The 17,743-nt window shown below is 44.6% G+C and overlaps 1 protein-coding gene across 4 annotated transcripts in view; it reads right to left on the bottom strand.

The window, feature by feature from the left end:
• Positions 1–17,743, bottom strand: part of SLC75A1 (solute carrier family 75 member 1) — a 59,232-nt gene that overhangs the window by 26,262 nt on the left and 15,227 nt on the right. For all 4 annotated transcript variants that reach the window (XM_075570486.1, XM_075570475.1, XM_075570467.1 and 1 more), the window contains exons 6-7: positions 14,789–14,977; positions 2,197–2,305 (exon numbers count right to left, since the gene is read on the bottom strand). In XM_075570486.1, coding sequence (XP_075426601.1) covers positions 2,197–2,305; positions 14,789–14,977 — 298 coding nt within the window. The remainder of the gene's footprint in view (positions 1–2,196; positions 2,306–14,788; positions 14,978–17,743) is intronic.

Below are 17,743 nucleotides of genomic sequence, written 5' to 3'. Positions count from 1 at the left end.
GACTGGGACAGTGACTGGGTGGGTGGGTGACTGGGTGGGTGGGTGACAGTGACACTGACAGTGGGTGGGTGGGTGACAGTGACTGGGTGGGTGGGTGACAGTGACTGGGTGACAGTGACTGGGTGGGTGACAGTGACTGGGTCGGTGGGTGGGTGACAGTGACTGGGTGGGTGACAGTGACTTGACAGTGACTGGGTGACAGTGACTGGGTGGGTGGGTGACAGTGGGTGGGTAGGTGACAGTGACTGGGTGGGTGACAGTGACTTGACAGTGACTGGGTGGGTGACAGTGACTTGGGTGACAGTGACTTGGGTGACAGTGACTTGGGTGACAGTGACTAACGGTGACAGTGACTAACAGTGACAGTGACTTACCTTGACCCGGGTGGGTGCAGGTTGCCGCCGGACGCTTGCTCCTCCTGCTCCCGATATCCCTGCGGCAGCTGCCTGGGACGGGAGGTGGGCTTGGGGGCGCGGGTTGGGGGAAGGGGTGGGAGGAGGGCACGGGAGGTGAGCTCGTGGGGGACGCGAGAAGCTGGCCGCGGAGGGAAGCGGTGAGAAGCAGGCCGCTGGAGGAGCTGAATTATTTAATTATTACTTCCCCCTCCGGCCCACGTTGGGAGCAGGGGGGGGGAGCGGGCCCGCAGAGGAGCTGCATGTTGCTTCCCCTTCCGCCCCGCGTTGGGAGCAGGGAAGGGGGGGGGGGACGGAGCGGGCCTAGCGCATGCGCGCCGGGACCGCAGGGAATTGGCGCCATTTTTTTTTTCAAAGTTTTTTTTTTTCAAAGTTTTTTTTTTTCAAAGTTTTTTTTTTTTTTCAAAATTTATTTTTTTTCAAAGTTTTTTTTTTTTTTTTTAAATCTCATCGAGGGCCACACAGAGAGGCCAGGCGGGCCGCATGCGGCCCGCGGGCCGCGTGTTGTGCAGCCCTGCTCTAAATTAACTGCCCAGTCACGAGTTTCATCCCACCATGTTTCAGTAATGCCTATGATATCATACTGCGCCCTTGCAGCTATTAATTCAAGCTCCCCCATTTTATCTGTCAGGCTTCTTGCATTAGCAAGCATGCATTTAAGGTTTTTTTTTTTGCTAGTCTGTGGTCTGTGCTACTATTATCTTATCTGCTCCTGCGTTTCTACTCCTATTGCATCCAGTCTTTAGACATTTACTAGTATTACCTGTATTTAATATTGGTGCCAAACTACCACTTCTCCCCACTACCTCCATGCCCGTTGCCATTTCCCCATTCATATCTATTCTGTCTAGTTCATTATCTGTTTCTATTTCCTCTCCCTCATTCTTAGTTTAAAATCTCCTCCAATCTTTTAAATACCCTACTCCCGAGCAAAGAAGATCCCTCTTCATTGAGGTGCAATCTGTCCCTAACATAAAGATAGCACCTCTCAGAAAAGGACTTTAAGGCTTGTTATATAGTCCTCGCTGCTGCGCCTGCGCGCGTCCAGCGTTGCACGTGGCGTGCGCATTTAGTTGCTAGGGTGCAAGCGGTAATGCGTGCGTTAAGGGGGCGTGACTGACGTCACAGCGTTAGGCCGCGCTGTGATTGGTTCGCGGCGTGGCAGCAACACAAAAATACAATTTTATTGTATTTTCCCTGGTCTGCCGCGCCATCACTCACAGCCGTGTGTGCGTCCCAAGTATATAAACGTCTGGCTACCACAGCCAATTATAATTGATGCATGCGCACTATATCACACGCCTAAGTCCTGTGATGAAAACCCCAAACCCTCCTTCCTACACCACTTTCTTAACCACGTATTATAACGCAACATTGTGCGATAATAACTTGACTTTAAATGTATGCTAATGGCATGTAAGTTTTTACATGCAATTAGCTTTGAGGATACGCATCAACCTCTGGGAACATGGCATCCATTCTTACTTTACGTAAAGCCCCGTTATGAGCCCTGACTTCATGGAGCTTTGTGCATCTAATCTGTACAAAGCAATAACCGCAGCATTAAGTACTATATTTTTGACAAATCCACCTTTCATCTAGTACATAATGTTCTTTTCACAGAGGCAGTGGTCCGCACAGGACCAAACCGATCGAATGTCTGAAATTGATGGGATTTATAAAATAAAGTTGAAGTATTTGTGCATTTTAGCAAGGTAATAATGAATTACATTTGATTTGTCAAAAATGATCCTGCAAAAAGAGACGCAGATCAAAAACATACTCTCTCTGGAAGGCGACTCCTTTCTTCTCGTGACAGCCGAGAACTGAAACAGGGCGACGGGACTGAGCAGGTCAGAAGCCCCCTGATAGCCGGACATCACCGAGGATACCTACAGGAGAGCATAGTATAGAGGAGGGCTCAATGCATGGGAGTGGAACACTAGCATGTTAAGACATGGGAAGTACATACATGTTCTGCTTTTAAAATACAAAAGAGATGTACCAGGGCACTGCGGATTTCTAAATGGAATTTATTACTTCAATAGCACACAACGTTTCAACCACAAACTGTGGTCTTTCTCAAGTGAAGATAATTTATCTTCACTTGAGAAAGACCACAGTTTGTGGTTGAAACGTTGTGTGCTATTGAAGTAATAAATTCCATTTAGAAATCCGCAATGCCCTGGTACATCTCTTTTGTTGCTTACCTTAAACCCACCTTAGCAAACTTGACACCCTCTACAATTCAATTTGTCGTTTTGTTCTCCAATGCAACTACAAAACACATCACTGCGAAATGCTCAAAGAACTAGATTGGTCAACACTAGCGTCTAGGCGCAAAGTTCACCTTTCCTGTCTTGCCCTTAAATTCTTCATGGGCAAGCTACCCAGCTACCTGAACAAGCTCATCACCCCTACCACTTGCAGCACTTATCACCTGAGATCAGACTCCAAAAGACTGCTCATGGTCCCAAGGCTTAACAAAGTATCCGGACGTTCCTCCTTCTCCTACCGTGCACCCCAAAACTGGAACAACCTACCAGAGACCCTCACATCCACCACCAGTTTAAGTTCTTTCAAATTTAAGGCTGTCTCACATTTTAACCTGGTCTGTAACTGTTTCATACGCTCATCTACTATATATTTCTGAAAGCACTGTATGTCTGTCTGCATGGCCTGTGTCCCTCAGGCCAATGAGATTGCTCCCTTGGCCCGCCCGCCCCCGCACACCTCTCATTGGCCTGAGGCGGAGTGACCACACACACACACACACACACACACACAGTCCCTCCCCGAACATCAGCCTGAAATCCAACTCATCACAGCCGCAGTGCACGGCGCTCATCGGGACCCGCGCGCACCTCCTCTCCCCGGGTCTCCCGGTTTCCCGTGCTTTTTCCTCCCCCCCCCCCCAGGCGCCGCTACAGTCAGCGGGGGAGCGGAGCGAGCGCCCGGGACACAGCGGGGGACTCTCAACTCACCACGGCTCTCACCACCCATAGGCCACTCCCTCACCCGGCGCTCTCCCCCACCCGCTCACCCCCCCCACCCACACACACAGAGCACGCGGCTCTCCCCTCACACAGGCCGCTCCCCGTCCCCGAGGGCGCTCCTCCGGCTGTCTCCGCCTCTCCCCGCGAAAGGCACAGCACCTCCTCACCGGAGCGTCTCAGCCTCGCCGCGGAGGAGCCCGAGGTGGAGGAGGAGGGCGGCCGGTACCCGGAGGAAGAGGAGCGCGGCCATGTACAAGGTGAGGAAACGCAGGGGAATGGGTTATTTAACGCGTCCCTGACTCCCCCTGCCCTTTGCCCCCCCTACCCTCCCTGCCCCCCTGCCCTCCCTCCCCCTGCCTTCCCTGCCCTTAGCCCTCCCGCACCTCCCTGCCCTTTGGCCCCCCCGCCCCTCCCTGCCCTTTGGCCCCCCCGCCTCTCCCTGCCCTTTGCCCCCCCACCCCTCCCTGCCCTTTGCCCCCCTGCCCTCCCCGCCCTTCCACGCCCCTCCTCCCCCCACCCTTCCACTCCATGCCCCCTGCCCTTCCACGCCCGGGCAACGCCGGGTATATCAGCTAGTAATATATATTTTCTTTAACTGTGCACGCAATGTCTTGTATATAATGTATACCCTGTTCATTTATGTAACTGTATTTGTAACCATGTATTATTTGTTTTACTCTGTGCCCAGGACATACTTGAAAACGAGAGGTAACTCTCAATGTATTACTTCCTGGTAAAATATTTTATAAAATAAAAATACTTATATATTGCTGCTTTTAAAATAGTGATTCTCCCTTTTTCTATTGAAGCCGTCATTGCACGGGAAGTCCAAACGTTATCCACACAGTGACGTTCCCTCCCCACCTGGACATCCCATTTGAACATCAACCTTTTTATAAAGGCATTTTAACAGTTCCAAACAGCCCTGTCAACCTTCATGTACATACACTTCCTTCCTTACCACTAAGCGCACATCTCTACCGCACTGCTACGGTTTGTCTCCCAACATATCCAAGTATCACTTCAATTGTAAACTATTTGGGGCAGGGGATTGCTTGCTCACATGTTTAGTTACGTGTGATGCACTTATCACTGTAGTATATTATAATGATTTATATTTGAATGTCCTTAAAGTTCTGTATACATATAACTATTTGGTGTTGGGTTTGGGTAGTAATGGAAGTGCAATGGTATGGGGTGTGTAGGACAGAGTTTTTTTTAAATTTTATTTAGAAACATACAGCAAACGATTACTTAATTTAAAATAAAATAGGACGCACATTAGACAGCTCCCTCCAAAACATTTAGTAATATGTTAAAAGTGGCGTATGTTAAGCTTTGCTATGCTTTGATACTGTGCCAAGCTGCCATGAAACCTAGCGTTACTTTGATCACTACTAACGGGGTGTGTCACAATCATGTGGCTCCCTTGCTTTTTCTTTACAGACACTGATCTCTGCTGAAAAGTGGGATAATCACGGATGTAAATTCAGATCTTATACTGTAGGCACCCGTACCATTTAAAGCCCCAGTCCACCTTAGATTGTCCAATGGGATATTTTTGTAGATGAGCTATTGGGGGAGAGGGAAGAGGTGCTATACAATGGCAACCCTATTTTAAAATAAGAGGTATCACGAGCACGACCTCTCAAGGATCAACCCATTTGTGAAAAAAATTAAATATTTTTGGGTACTTTTGTTAGAAAGCTTTTTTACATGGTATCACTGGCTAAACATTTTCTTTTTTAGTATGTAGCCCTCCAGAGATATTCACATATAGACGTTTTTTCAGTCCATAATGACCCGGCAGTGAATTCCTTAAGACCTATACAAGTGCATGGGCTACAAGAAGAAGTCTTCTATCAGAGCCCAGCTTCGTAAATATGGCATGTGGCAAAATGACTTTGCCTATTTTGGTATTCAACTGCATTCCCAGAAACTTCAGGTTCATTGGAAGGAATAATCAGCTCTTTTCCATGTTCATGAGCCATCCAACTTCTTGAAGTTCTTGCAGAACTATCTTTACATGAGATCTTGCTTCTGGATATGAATGAGCACAGATTAAGATGTCGCCTAGATAAGGAAAAATAAAGATGCCCATCGTTTTGAGATGTGCATCACGGTCGCTAGAACCTTGGTGAATGTTCTTGAGGCTGTGGCTAGTCCGAAAGGAAGTGCAACAATCTGATCATGCGTGTTCATCACACAAAATCTCAAATACCTTTGATGGGATATCTTTATAGGGCTATATAGATGATCGTCCATTGATGCATGAACATCCCCGAGTTGGAGTGTGTTGAGAACAGACTTTAGGAATTCCATCTGGAAGGGACTGACCCATAAAAATGCACTTTAGGTCTAGAACTGGACAGAATTCCATGCGATATCATTTTTTTCATTTGCCGTCTTGGATTGCTCGTTTAAAGAACTGTGGAATCCTACACATTTGTATGGCGACACCATGGAAACCCCTTAAAAGTTTGTGGAACCCAAACTCATTTCTTCTATGCAAGTAAAAAAAATACTATTACTGTGCTAGTGCTTATATTTTCTATAATAAAAAAATAGCTTTCCATAGTATTTACTGTATAATATTACAGAAAAACACGTAATAATCTTTTTGCATTTTTAAATTTAAATATATGGCAAAATAATAGGCGTCTTGAAGAACAAAATGTCAACCTTTCACAACTTTCAGGGAATACCTGGTAACCTCTTGTAGAAGGGTTCCACAGAATACAGTTTATCATATAGTAAATACATAAAACCTGTTAAATAATTACACACTTGGGAATGACATATGAAATAACACCAACACAGAGGTGTTGAAAGACTACTATTTTAGCCATAGTTGTGCCATTTGTTGCACACCCTTCCAGCAACGGAGGAGCTAAAAACCACAGGGAAGCTGCTGAGAATGGGGCATTTTACACATAACCACACACCCTACATGGCTGCCGTGGCTGACATTCCTGCAGAAGGGAGTGGCTGAGACTACTTCAGAACTGGAGATAAGTCAGGAATAGACTTTCTTCCCTGCATGGTAAAAATGTGAGAAACCCAACACCCACATTCCCACTGCATGACCTTGAGGAGTGACCTAGGGAGCGGTGCTTTAAGCGCAACAGTGGGAAAACACGCACACTTTTTTCCTCTCTAAAATGCTAAGATCTCTATCGCTTGCAGAGCAAGACGTTGCCGACCCCTCTGGCCCTGATAAGGTTAATGGTACAATTTGAGATTATTTAATGAGGGGGGGAAATTTTTATTTTTTGATTAATGTCGTCTTTAATCATTCCCTTCTCTGACATTATTTGAATAGTTTTTTTTTCTTTTTTAACCCTTATTTGTACACTTTAGTTTTTGTTATTAATTCTTTTGTTTTTTTTTTAATACTAAGTGTTTTGCCGATTAAAAGTGCATAGCATTTGTGAAAAATAAATAAAAAAGAAAATGAAAGTGATTAGAGATTTTTTTTTTTTTTTTTTAGCCTTATGGTGGGAGAGAGGAATCACATTTTAAAAATGTAGTTTAATAAAATGAGTGAAATACTGTACATCATTTTCGTTCATGTTAGATAGGTCTGACAGAAGAAAACATTCTTAAAACCAGCTCAGACAAGATACCATAGGATTACTCAACCCCAGGTAACATTGGCCTATAAAATGCAGCATTAGGCTGCGCTTAGTGCCGGCGGCGCGACGTCGCGTCAAAACAAATGCATTGCCGCCGTCGCGCTTACTGTAAGCGTGACGGAACGCCGGCTTGGTCGCGATTGCTGGAAGTCATCTCAATTTGGTTTTTCCAGCGACGGCAGCCAGACGTCACCGTCGCCGGGACCATAAGCGTAAGCTTTATTCCGAATGTTTTATACAATTGTTTGCAACTTGCTCCAATCTTATTTTTGATTCACATTAGCAACCATTTACAAATATGTGACGCAATAAAATGTTTCTCAATTTTACACCCAGAGATTGCCAGTTTTTTTTTTACTATTATTATAAGTATGTTACTTTACAAACTCCCGAGAGCACAAAACAGTAAAAGGCTCATCTATTTGCCAGTATTAACATAGGTTATGATATATACAAGAATTAATAACAACGTTTAGCTTCTTTGCTGCAATAGGGCTCTGGGTGGCATTTAATATACAGAAGACCCCATATACAGCAGACCCCAGCAAACGCTCTGGGTGGCATTTAATATACGGCATTACCACGTGTAACATGACACACATGGGAGGAACCATTCGTTCCCTTCACAGATCATATTCTCCGTCAGCAAAAACAGCACAACTCAAACTGAATGGGAAATGCAGTTCTATGAGATTCCAGGAAACAAATTCAATACAAGTCAATGACTGGAGCTAATTTTTTCTTTGTCACGAACTCCAGCAGAGAACAGCTTACAATGTAACACCCACATACATATTAACAGAGGTAGAATAATAATTTCACCCACACCACACTGTTTAAAGGCAAGGCACACCTATTTTAGACCAGAAGCCATCCATGGATAAATTATTATTGTTGTTCCCCTCTTAGTTATGAACCATTGATCAAATAAAATCCAATTGCTAGATAATTACCTAGAATCATTGAAGGTTTAGGACACACGTCAACAGTGGTAATGTCACAGAGTAGACTCCATGCGCTTTCTAATCATCTGGAGCAGTGGTGGGTAACAGGACATACCTCAAGGGCTGCATGAGTCCTCAAAAAGGGTCACGATAGAGAGATATAGATATACAGTATCTAGTGCACATGCAGAAGGGATGTTGCTGTCATGGGTATGAGCTTCTCCACTCCGGCACACTGATGAATACCGTTCCATCCCTCTCCTCACCCTGGGAATTGGTGATTAGTACAGGGAGGGGGAAGAAGCTATGAATCCCACCACAAACATCACCAATCCCTCTGCCCAGGGGAGAGAGGGGGAGCGTATTCCTAGGGTTGTAATCAGTAACTTGAGGGCCGCGGTGGAAGCCTCAGAGGGGCCAACATTGCTCTTCAATGGCCTGGAGCATTCAATGATTCTCATCACTCAGGAACGATTATGTATTGTTACATTGGGTAAAACCCACCCAGATTAAATTACATCTGGAACGTCTGCTTTTCCAGATGTGGTGAACTGTGGGTTTTGTAACAGGCCTGGATTACCTCTTTAAATGAATACACATGCACCTCCTGTCTTTTTTTTCCCTTCATTTTTTTTTAAATACAGAATTGAAGCAGGGGGTCTCCGGAGCTGAACCCCCTTAATTTTAGCTCCGGGGACCCCCTGCTTCCGGAGATACAAACCTCTGAATGGGGTGCCGGTATCTGCAGTTTTCAGCTTCCTGGTTACATGGGCCAATAGGAAGCCGAGCACCTGATGACATCACAGCTTCCTATTGGCCCACAGAGCCCAGAAGCTTGGAAATGCTGACATACTTAGTGAACCCTGAAGTGGCTCCCGGCACCCCCTACCGAGGTAAGTACTCCAGGAGGCAGGGGTCCCCTGAGCTGAAATTAATGGGGTTCAGCTCCAGAGACAACCCCTTGCTTCAATCCTGCATTTAAAAAATGGAGAAAAAAAACTAAGAAAAAAACTCGGCTTGGATTGCCTCGTAAGGAGCAGTACAAAAATTATTACCGATCAAATTGATTGCAATTCCTATACTTTTACCCCAAGGCCACCCTGGATTTATGATTTAATAATGCCGTTATCTGAAAAGCCCGGGAGCCTCACATATCCCACTTTCTCTACAAACCTGCGGCCGTGCGGCTGTGTATAAAAGGTAGAAAAGGAGGCGGCTTGTTTCAGGAATATTATAGTACAGATAGATTTATCAGAAAACTCACTATTGTTCAGGCTAAGGAATTCAATACTGTACATGTGTAGGGATGTGTTAGGTTGCCTTCTGTTGTTGCAGTGCGTCTCCGGAGGGAGTGGTGTAAGGTTCCGCGGCGGCCCGACAGTATAGGGCGCCGCCATGTTGATTGCGCAACAGTAAGGGCAAGGTCAGAACAGAGACAGGTCACGCATGCGCGGTGCAAGCGCTCGAACGGCTGGCCAATAAGATAGAGGCTCAGCCAGTAACTACAACTCCCAGGAGCCTTAGCGGAGTCACCTGACGCCAGGGAGCCAATAGGAGGGCTGGATTAGAGGGAGGCAGGAAAGGGAAGCGTGGGGGAGAGACCACGCTAGCCAGAGGGCACCGGAGGAGCGAGGGAAGAGGTAGTGTGGGTGCAGGGGGTCCGTGACCCACCTGCATAGGTTAGATCTTCCCTGTAGGCCCTAGGAGTTTCCCTGAGTCACAGTAGATAGTGTGCTGCAGGGACGCCCTGTAGTGATAGCATATCACCCCTTTCTGTACAACAGATAGGGACAAAGTGCGCGGAACCAAGGTTGTTGCTAGTCGTCTGGGACCAGACGGCTGGACAGTGCGACATCGGAAAGCAAGGCGCTGGATCGGCGGATCCTTTTCGAAGCTGTTGCCGGTCACCGCAGTGACCGGAAGGTATTTACAAAAGTGCACCAACACCGGTCAACAGGCGCTGATCCCGCCTTAGGGAACACTCTTTGGGGACACTAAGAGGAGTGGCCAAAGGACTGAGCCTAATATACATTATAGTACATGGACACGGTGTGGGGCACGCGGTGACGGGACAGAGACATTACTCCTCAAGAGAGTGGCCGAGCCACCATCGTTATAAGTATCATCTAAGGAATGTGATATATGTGTTATTGCCATATAGTGTTATAAGGGTTCATTTATGCGGTTCAGTAAACAGTTTCAATTATATATGTGTTGCTATGGTTTTTGCCCAGGGGAATCTTACACGATGGGGATCCTGGGCAAGTGGAGGCGCTGCCATTAAGATAAGTGTTACCCCAGGCTCCCAGTTAGCGGAGGCTCAGATCTACTGGAGCCCACAGGTGTGTGCAGTACCCGTAGTCACTCTAGAGCGTAGGAAAGAGGGCTACACATGTAAGAAATAATCACAGATATGCTACTGTTTAAGAATAAACATCTCCCGGCACTGTATTAAAGTGTTTTATTATGCCGACATGATCTTTATAGTTAGTGTGTGTTTTAATAATGTAAAAACTAGTTATACAACCCATTTAGTGTTATTTTAGTGAAGAGGTTAAAGCAGCATTTTAATATGTACAGTAAAGCATGTAATAATGTCGTTGGGTGCTCCTGTTATAAAGATCTGTAAAAATCCTGATTGTGTCCACCCCCCCAGGACCCAGCAGGTGTCTCACGACTTCCCCGCTGTCCCTCTCACAGATGCCCCATAAACCCCCGTCATAGGACACAAACGGGGCCCAGTGCATATAGCTCTGGGAACAAAACATTTTTCTGATGTCTTCCATCAAAATTCTCTCTCTCAATGTAAAAGGGCTTAACTCGATTAAGAAGAGAAAACTAACACTTCAAGAACTTAAAAAAAACAAAGGAGACATATTAATCCAAGAAACTCACTTTAACTCCTCCGACCCCCCAAATACGTTTAAGAATACCTTTCCCCAGGCTTTTTTCGCATCCTCTCCAAACAAGAAAAGAGGAGTGGCTATCCTGATTAAGAACAATGTCCCTTTCTCTTCAACAAAAATAACGCGAGACCCAGATGGGAGATTCCTGGTCCTACAGGGCACCCTCTCGGGCTCATCTATCTCCCTCGTCAACGTATGCGCCCCCAATGAGAACCAAGTTCCATTTCTCCAAAAGTTACTCGACTCATTAGACCAGGCATCATTGGCCTCACTAGTCTTAGCCGGTGATTTCAACATGGTTCTCTCCCCAGACCAAGATAAATCCACCATACTGGCAACCCCCCATACTGCCCAAACTAAAAAAAAAGGCTAAAAAGTGTTGTGAAATTTTACAAAGTTTCTCGCTAGTGGATATAGCACCTGGGTCAGAGGGACTATACGTTCTTTTCAGCTCCTTATCAGTCTTATTCGAGAATTGACTATTTTCTAGGCACCAATAATGTTTTCCAGGCGGCCTCCCAGTCCAACATAGGCCCAATTACATGGTCGGATCACGCCCCTGTCGAATTAACACTCTCTCTGCCCTTCGTAAATGGAAGCTAAATGACTCACTTCTTAATGATCCGAAAATAGTTCAGACAATTACTATCTTCATTTTTCGAAATAAACAGAGGATCCGTTTCGGCATCAGCAATGCTCTGGAAAGCACATAAAGCCTCCATAAGAGGGAATCTTATTTCATTGGCCTCCTATAAGAAAAAACTGAAACTCAAAATACAAAAAAAGATAACAGATAAGATCCTGAAACTGGAGCAACAACACAAAAATACCCCCTCCAAAAGATTATACAAAATACTTGACAAAACAAGATCAGACCTAAAACCAACACAATTAGAAGAAGTAGAGAGGGCGTTGAAATGGACCAACCAAAGGTTCTACAACAGGGGCAATAAAGCAGACAGACTATTGGCCGCAAAACTGAGAGGCATAAAAAGTTAAATCCCAAATCTCAAAGATACGCATCAAAAGCAGCCAGATCTCCTTCGTGGAGAAAGAAATAGCCCAGGAGTTCGCAAAATTTTATGAAGAACTTTATAACCTTCACCCCAGGTCAAGAACAAGATAGCGCCAGATTAGCCTCACAATATCTGGCACAGTTCAACCTGCCCTCCCTTACGGAGGAGGAGCTAAAGAATTTAAACCAAAAAATATCACAAGAGGAACTAACCCAAGCCATAAGCTCCCTTAAACTAGCCAAGGTCCCAGGGCCAGATGGCTTCTCCAACGTCTATTATAAGACGTTTGTCTCGACTCTCTCCGCCTACCTACTAGATATGTTCAACTCCTTTCTGGAGGGTGAACCGATCCCAGGCACAATCTCGGCCGCCAAACTTGCGATCATCCACAAGGAAGGGACCCGCTACAATGCGGTAGTTACAGACCGATCTCCCTACTTAACACAGACCTTAAACTCTTCAGCAGGATCTTAGCAAACAGACTAAACCCGATTCTCCCCAGACTTATTCACATTGATCAAGTGGGCTTTGTGTCAGGAAGACAGGCCTCTGACAACACCCGCAAAATTGTTGATATTATTGACCATGTGCATCTCAACAAACTCCAAGCCATGATACTAAGCCTTGATGCCGAAAAGGCATTTGACCGAATCAAATGGTCCTTCCTCGACAGATATTTGGTGGTTATTCCAGGAGTCCAAACAAAATGAATATCCTCCCCAGATCCAAACCCTCCCAGTTTTGATACCAATATCGTAAATAAAAAACATACAGTCCCATATATCCCGATTTATTTGGAAACGACGCAAACCCAGGGTCCCGAGGTCAGTCATGCCATCCTCAAAAACGAGGAGGGGACTGGGCGTACCTGACGTGATCAGATATTATCAAGCAACTACACCAGGCAGTGGTCTGGAATAATCTCCTAACTGCTGGTTGGCGATAGTATCTTACCACGCATCCCCCACCCCCCTCCCAGTTATACTATGGTCCCAAGCAAACAAAGAAAGGCGACCACGGAAATTTGAACTGGGGGCAATGAGATGCACATGGTCCATCTGGCTTAAAAACAAAGGGAAGTACGGCCTACCATCATCCCCCTCTTAACTCATCCCCATCTTCGGAAACCCAGAATTCCCGCCTGGGTGCTCCCGTAAACAATTTGGTCAATTTCAAGACCTAAATATTAGAATGGTTGCAGATCTGCTGAAGAAAGAGGAACGTCTGTCCTTCCAAGAGCTCCAAGATAAGTATCACTCACATGACCTTCATCTGTTTAAATTTCTACAAATCAGACATTTTCTTCGAGCTCTCTCCCAAAACTCTAAATTTCCCGCCCTGACCAAATTTGAACCTCTCTGCCTTAAAGGCGAATACCAGAGATGATTAATTTCCGAGATCTACAGAGGGGTGGAGTTGACACTCCCCTCCCCCCCGTCCACCGTCCCATACCTATATGCAAAAATGGAATGCGGATCTCAACCTACAAATGGACATTGAGGACTGGGAGGATGTCTGGAAATCAGCTACCAAAACTTCGATTTGTACCATAACAAATGAAAATATCTATACAATCCTATTCCAGTGGTACCTAACCCCGAGCAGACTGAGCCAGATCTTCCCCGGCACACCTGACCTGTGCTGGAGGGGATGTGGTCAAAGGGGAGACATGGCCCACATTTGGTGGTCATGTCTGGAGATCCAGAGGTTCTGGACCAGAGTTCAGAATCTTCTCCATGAAACCCTAGGGCACGAGGTACCTATGGACTCTCTGACCTATGTGCTGGGAAAATCAATAGAAGACCTCCCTTCACCACTATCAAGGTTGACCTCCGCTATCTTGACAGCCGCTAGGTGCTCAATCGCAGCGGCCTGGAAACAAGTAAAAGCCCCCTCCAAGAGAACAGTTGTTAACAGAATAAACACGGTCATGAGCATGGAAAGGCTCACAGCCATGCTAAAGCAGAAGATGCCCCAATTTTATAAAACCAGGGAACCTTGGCCTGGCGCCGGCGGCCCACCTCCTCTTCTACAGATCCGGCCCTGAACTGAGACTCACATGAACGGAAGGGAACGGAGACGCCCAAATTCTCATCTCCCATCAGTCCTCCCACGCCTCCCCCCCCCACCCCACCCCACCCATCTCTCTTTGTCTTTCCCACCTACCCCCCGCCCCTTGTCTACCTTTTACCCTACCTCTTAAAATAGAAAATGGTTTATTGGATTTGACTTGTACAACCCGCAGTCATATGCCTATGACTTCACTGTTAATTTGACAAATGTTACCATTTTCTGTATTTCTGCTACAAGTCTCCAATAAAGGAAAAAGATTGTTAAAAAAAATAAAAAAAATATCCCGATTGTGTGCCTAACTAAATGGCCGCCATCTGACTCTGTGATGCAGTCAGTGAAATGCTGCAGCTGATAATTATATTACTAAGCGTAACACATTATTGTTACAGCTTTCAGGAGTAACAGAGTCTGCTGTCTGGAACACAGCAACAGATCTGTTTGTGATACTTTGTTGCTGAAGGCTAGAGCTGAAAAAACATATTATATAATGTATATATATATATATATATATATATATATATATATATATATATATATATATATATATATATATATATATATATATATATATATATATATATATAATAAATGCAGTAGTCAGTATTATCTAATACTACAGAACTAAGGATTCTTCACGTTTTTGCTGCTTTGTGTATTTTTTTAATACAATTAGTCCCATTAAATAACGTCTTCAAAATTCAGTCATTTATATCCAAACGGCCCCGGGGGACTTCCTTTACTTTATAAGCTCTGAAGTGGCCGATTTACGCCCCTAAAATTTCCACTCGTCACTAGCCGATCTTACCCTGTTTTCCTTGGGAAGGGTCTCTGGAAGAAGAAGAAAGATGAAGACCAAATCAGCGACGGCGAAGAGGAGAGCGAGGAGAGCTGGTCGGACATAGAAGACCTCCCCGCTGGCTGCGTTCATCGCGAAGTAAGCACCCATCATAGGACCCACGGTGAAGCCCAGAGAGAAAGCAACGCCAATCATTGCCTGTGTGGGGGAAATAGATTAATCCGTTGTATTCATGTTGAATACGATGCAGCTCGTCCTGTGGTTCATTGGACCAGGCTTGAATATCACACACACACACACACACACACACACACACACACACACACCGTGTGATGAAGATTCCTACCGGTCCCTAATAGTGGAAGTATTTTTACTTAGATTTCAAGAATTTGTACACCCGAACCAGAGCTCTCTGGATGACATTTAAAAAAAAAAAAAAAAAAAACACAAAAAAAGTGTTTGTACAATAATTTATACTCGAAAAACAGAATATGTTACGGTGTCTGTGAATATCCGATGCACTGCGTCTTTTTGCAAGCTCTTCAGAGCAAGGACACCTTTTCCTAAATGTCACTTATGTCTGAAAGCGCTTCTTGTAACAGAGAAGCCCAATGCTACAACCAATATGACAAGAATACACAGTAAAATACTTACATATTCTCTTGAAAAAGGGTCATTTAGTTTAACCCTTTGGCCAAAGCATTGTAAGCCTGTGAGCCACGACTAGGCAGACACCTGTTCACAGGACCTAACACTACCAGATAGCACTTCTTACCCATTATGTGTTATTTGTATGATCTGTTATTTATTTATTATGTCACGTGTATTACTGCCGTGAAGCGCTATGTACATGAATGGCGCTATCTAAATAAAGATCTACATACATATCACACGCTATATTGTATTTGTGAAACGCTTTCTGTTCCATTGGGAGAAAACCGCTATATGAAATAAAGTTACAATTAATAATTTTTTCCTTTAAAAAGAAAGTGGAATTCTGTGTGGAAATAAAGTATTCTGTGTAAACACAAAAAGTACCAGTACTGTACACCCCTCAGTGCTTCTGCAAAGGTTATTGCACCCGCTGATAATATCACGTTATGACTCAGATTTTTCATAAGATTGAATGACCGTCATAATGACGAATAACCCAGATTATCCCACCATTAAGTGCCAGTACTGTAGCAAAGACCCTTTGAGACATCTGTATCTCACTTCAAACACTGTTCTTCCGATATGAAACAGCATGTAACGTTTTATGATGGTACAATAAAATAAAAATCACAAGCACCCTTTATATCTATGCTAAAAGGGTAACATCAATAAAGAAATGTAACACACTTTTACCAACCAGCCAGAGGTTTACATTGTGGATATGCAGTATGCGGAACACTGGCTTCCATGTGATAAATATGTCTGCGTAGTCAGCAGAACAGGTCACTCACACCTCCGTGTTTAAGGGCAGGCTGCACCCTTTCTAAAGCAGCTGTCAGTGATGGAAGATTTGACATTTTCCATTCTTCTGATCGAGGTCTTGCTGGTTTATGCCAGCCAAAAAAAATCTTCTACGGGACCCTGATTTTGAAAGATAATTCCACTTTAATCATTGGTGATTTTAGGTTGTTAAATTGTGATGGTACTAGCGACATCACTGGATCTCTATTGGATATTTTTATTTTCCCCCCATATAAATAAATAATGGTAATGGCCAGAAAACGCAGAACTGTAAAAATATAGAAAGCAAACCCCAGGAGGTGTTTAATGAGATTCAGAAATATGGCAAGTAGGAACCTCATTAAAAAGGCAAACTTTTTAAAATGCATGGGTTAAATCTACATTTAAATGCTATTGCTATTAATCGAATGGCTTTCTATATAAGACAGTAATGTAATAATCAGCACACCTTTAAAAACAAAAAAAAATAAAAAATAAATATATATATATATATATATATATATATATATATTAATGAAGGTAGAGCCATCTTTGGCAGAGGAGGGGTTAAATCCGAGAATAATTTCCTACACTAGGGAACCTATTTTCATTGCAGACATCACACACAGAATAGGGGAAGCTGCGTTCACACTGTGGGGTTGCTCCACTTCCTAATAACGCCAAGAGGCGGTTCTTGTATTCAGCTGCACAGGAGGCCGTTTGTTTCTCTATGTGACAGAGGAAGCCGCGTGTCTCATTGTGCCACATGCAATGGGTGGTTTCCTCTTGCCAATTTGGTGAATGGCCAATCAAGAAGGAAGCGGTATAAACATATCGCATGTGTGACGTAACACAGGCTGACATGTTAGAGCGGTGGTTACTAACATTTTGAAACAAGAGCCCCCCAAATAATTTGTTTTGACGCCCCCCTCCCCCCCCCCCACTCCCCATTCTGTATTTAGTGCAAGATGTCAAAGATTTGGAGTTTGGGGCACCGTCAGAATCCCAACTAAAAGAATAAGGATTCCACATAGGGGAATATATTAATGGGGTCAGTGATGCAGGAAGACGCCCGTCCTGCCGGTCACTTCTCTCTTTATCCCTCTGTGTCCTGCCTTATCTTTGCCACTTCCTGTATCTTGCGGTGTCCCTCCTGTGACTCTGAGGCCCCCCCTTATAAGTGACTGAGGGCCAGCCCCCTAGGTTGGGAAACCCTGTGCATTAGAGGAAGGACTGGACCACAATACTGGTCATTTGGGCCTTGGCTTTTAAGGCCTAAGCTGCAATAAGTGATAAACCCTTCCGAAGCCAGAGGGTCTTGCAATATACTTAAGAAAGGCATTTAATGCGCTCTGCAGTGTTGTAATCTTTCACACTAACACTTCAGAAATCAAGTCTTTATAGCAACAATCCCCCACCCCAGAGAATCCTCTGAGTTTCTCATAACATTACAATCTTGCTCCGTGAGCATGACCTATGCTTTTTTTGTGTGTTAAAAACAATGTTTTCCCTCATTTCCAGTATCTGAGG

Source organism: Ascaphus truei, chromosome 1, assembly GCF_040206685.1.
Source record: "Ascaphus truei isolate aAscTru1 chromosome 1, aAscTru1.hap1, whole genome shotgun sequence".
Taxonomy (NCBI): Eukaryota; Metazoa; Chordata; class Amphibia; order Anura; family Ascaphidae; genus Ascaphus; species Ascaphus truei.
Note: the sequence above shows the minus strand (reverse complement) of the source record. Positions and strands in the feature narration are given on the sequence as shown.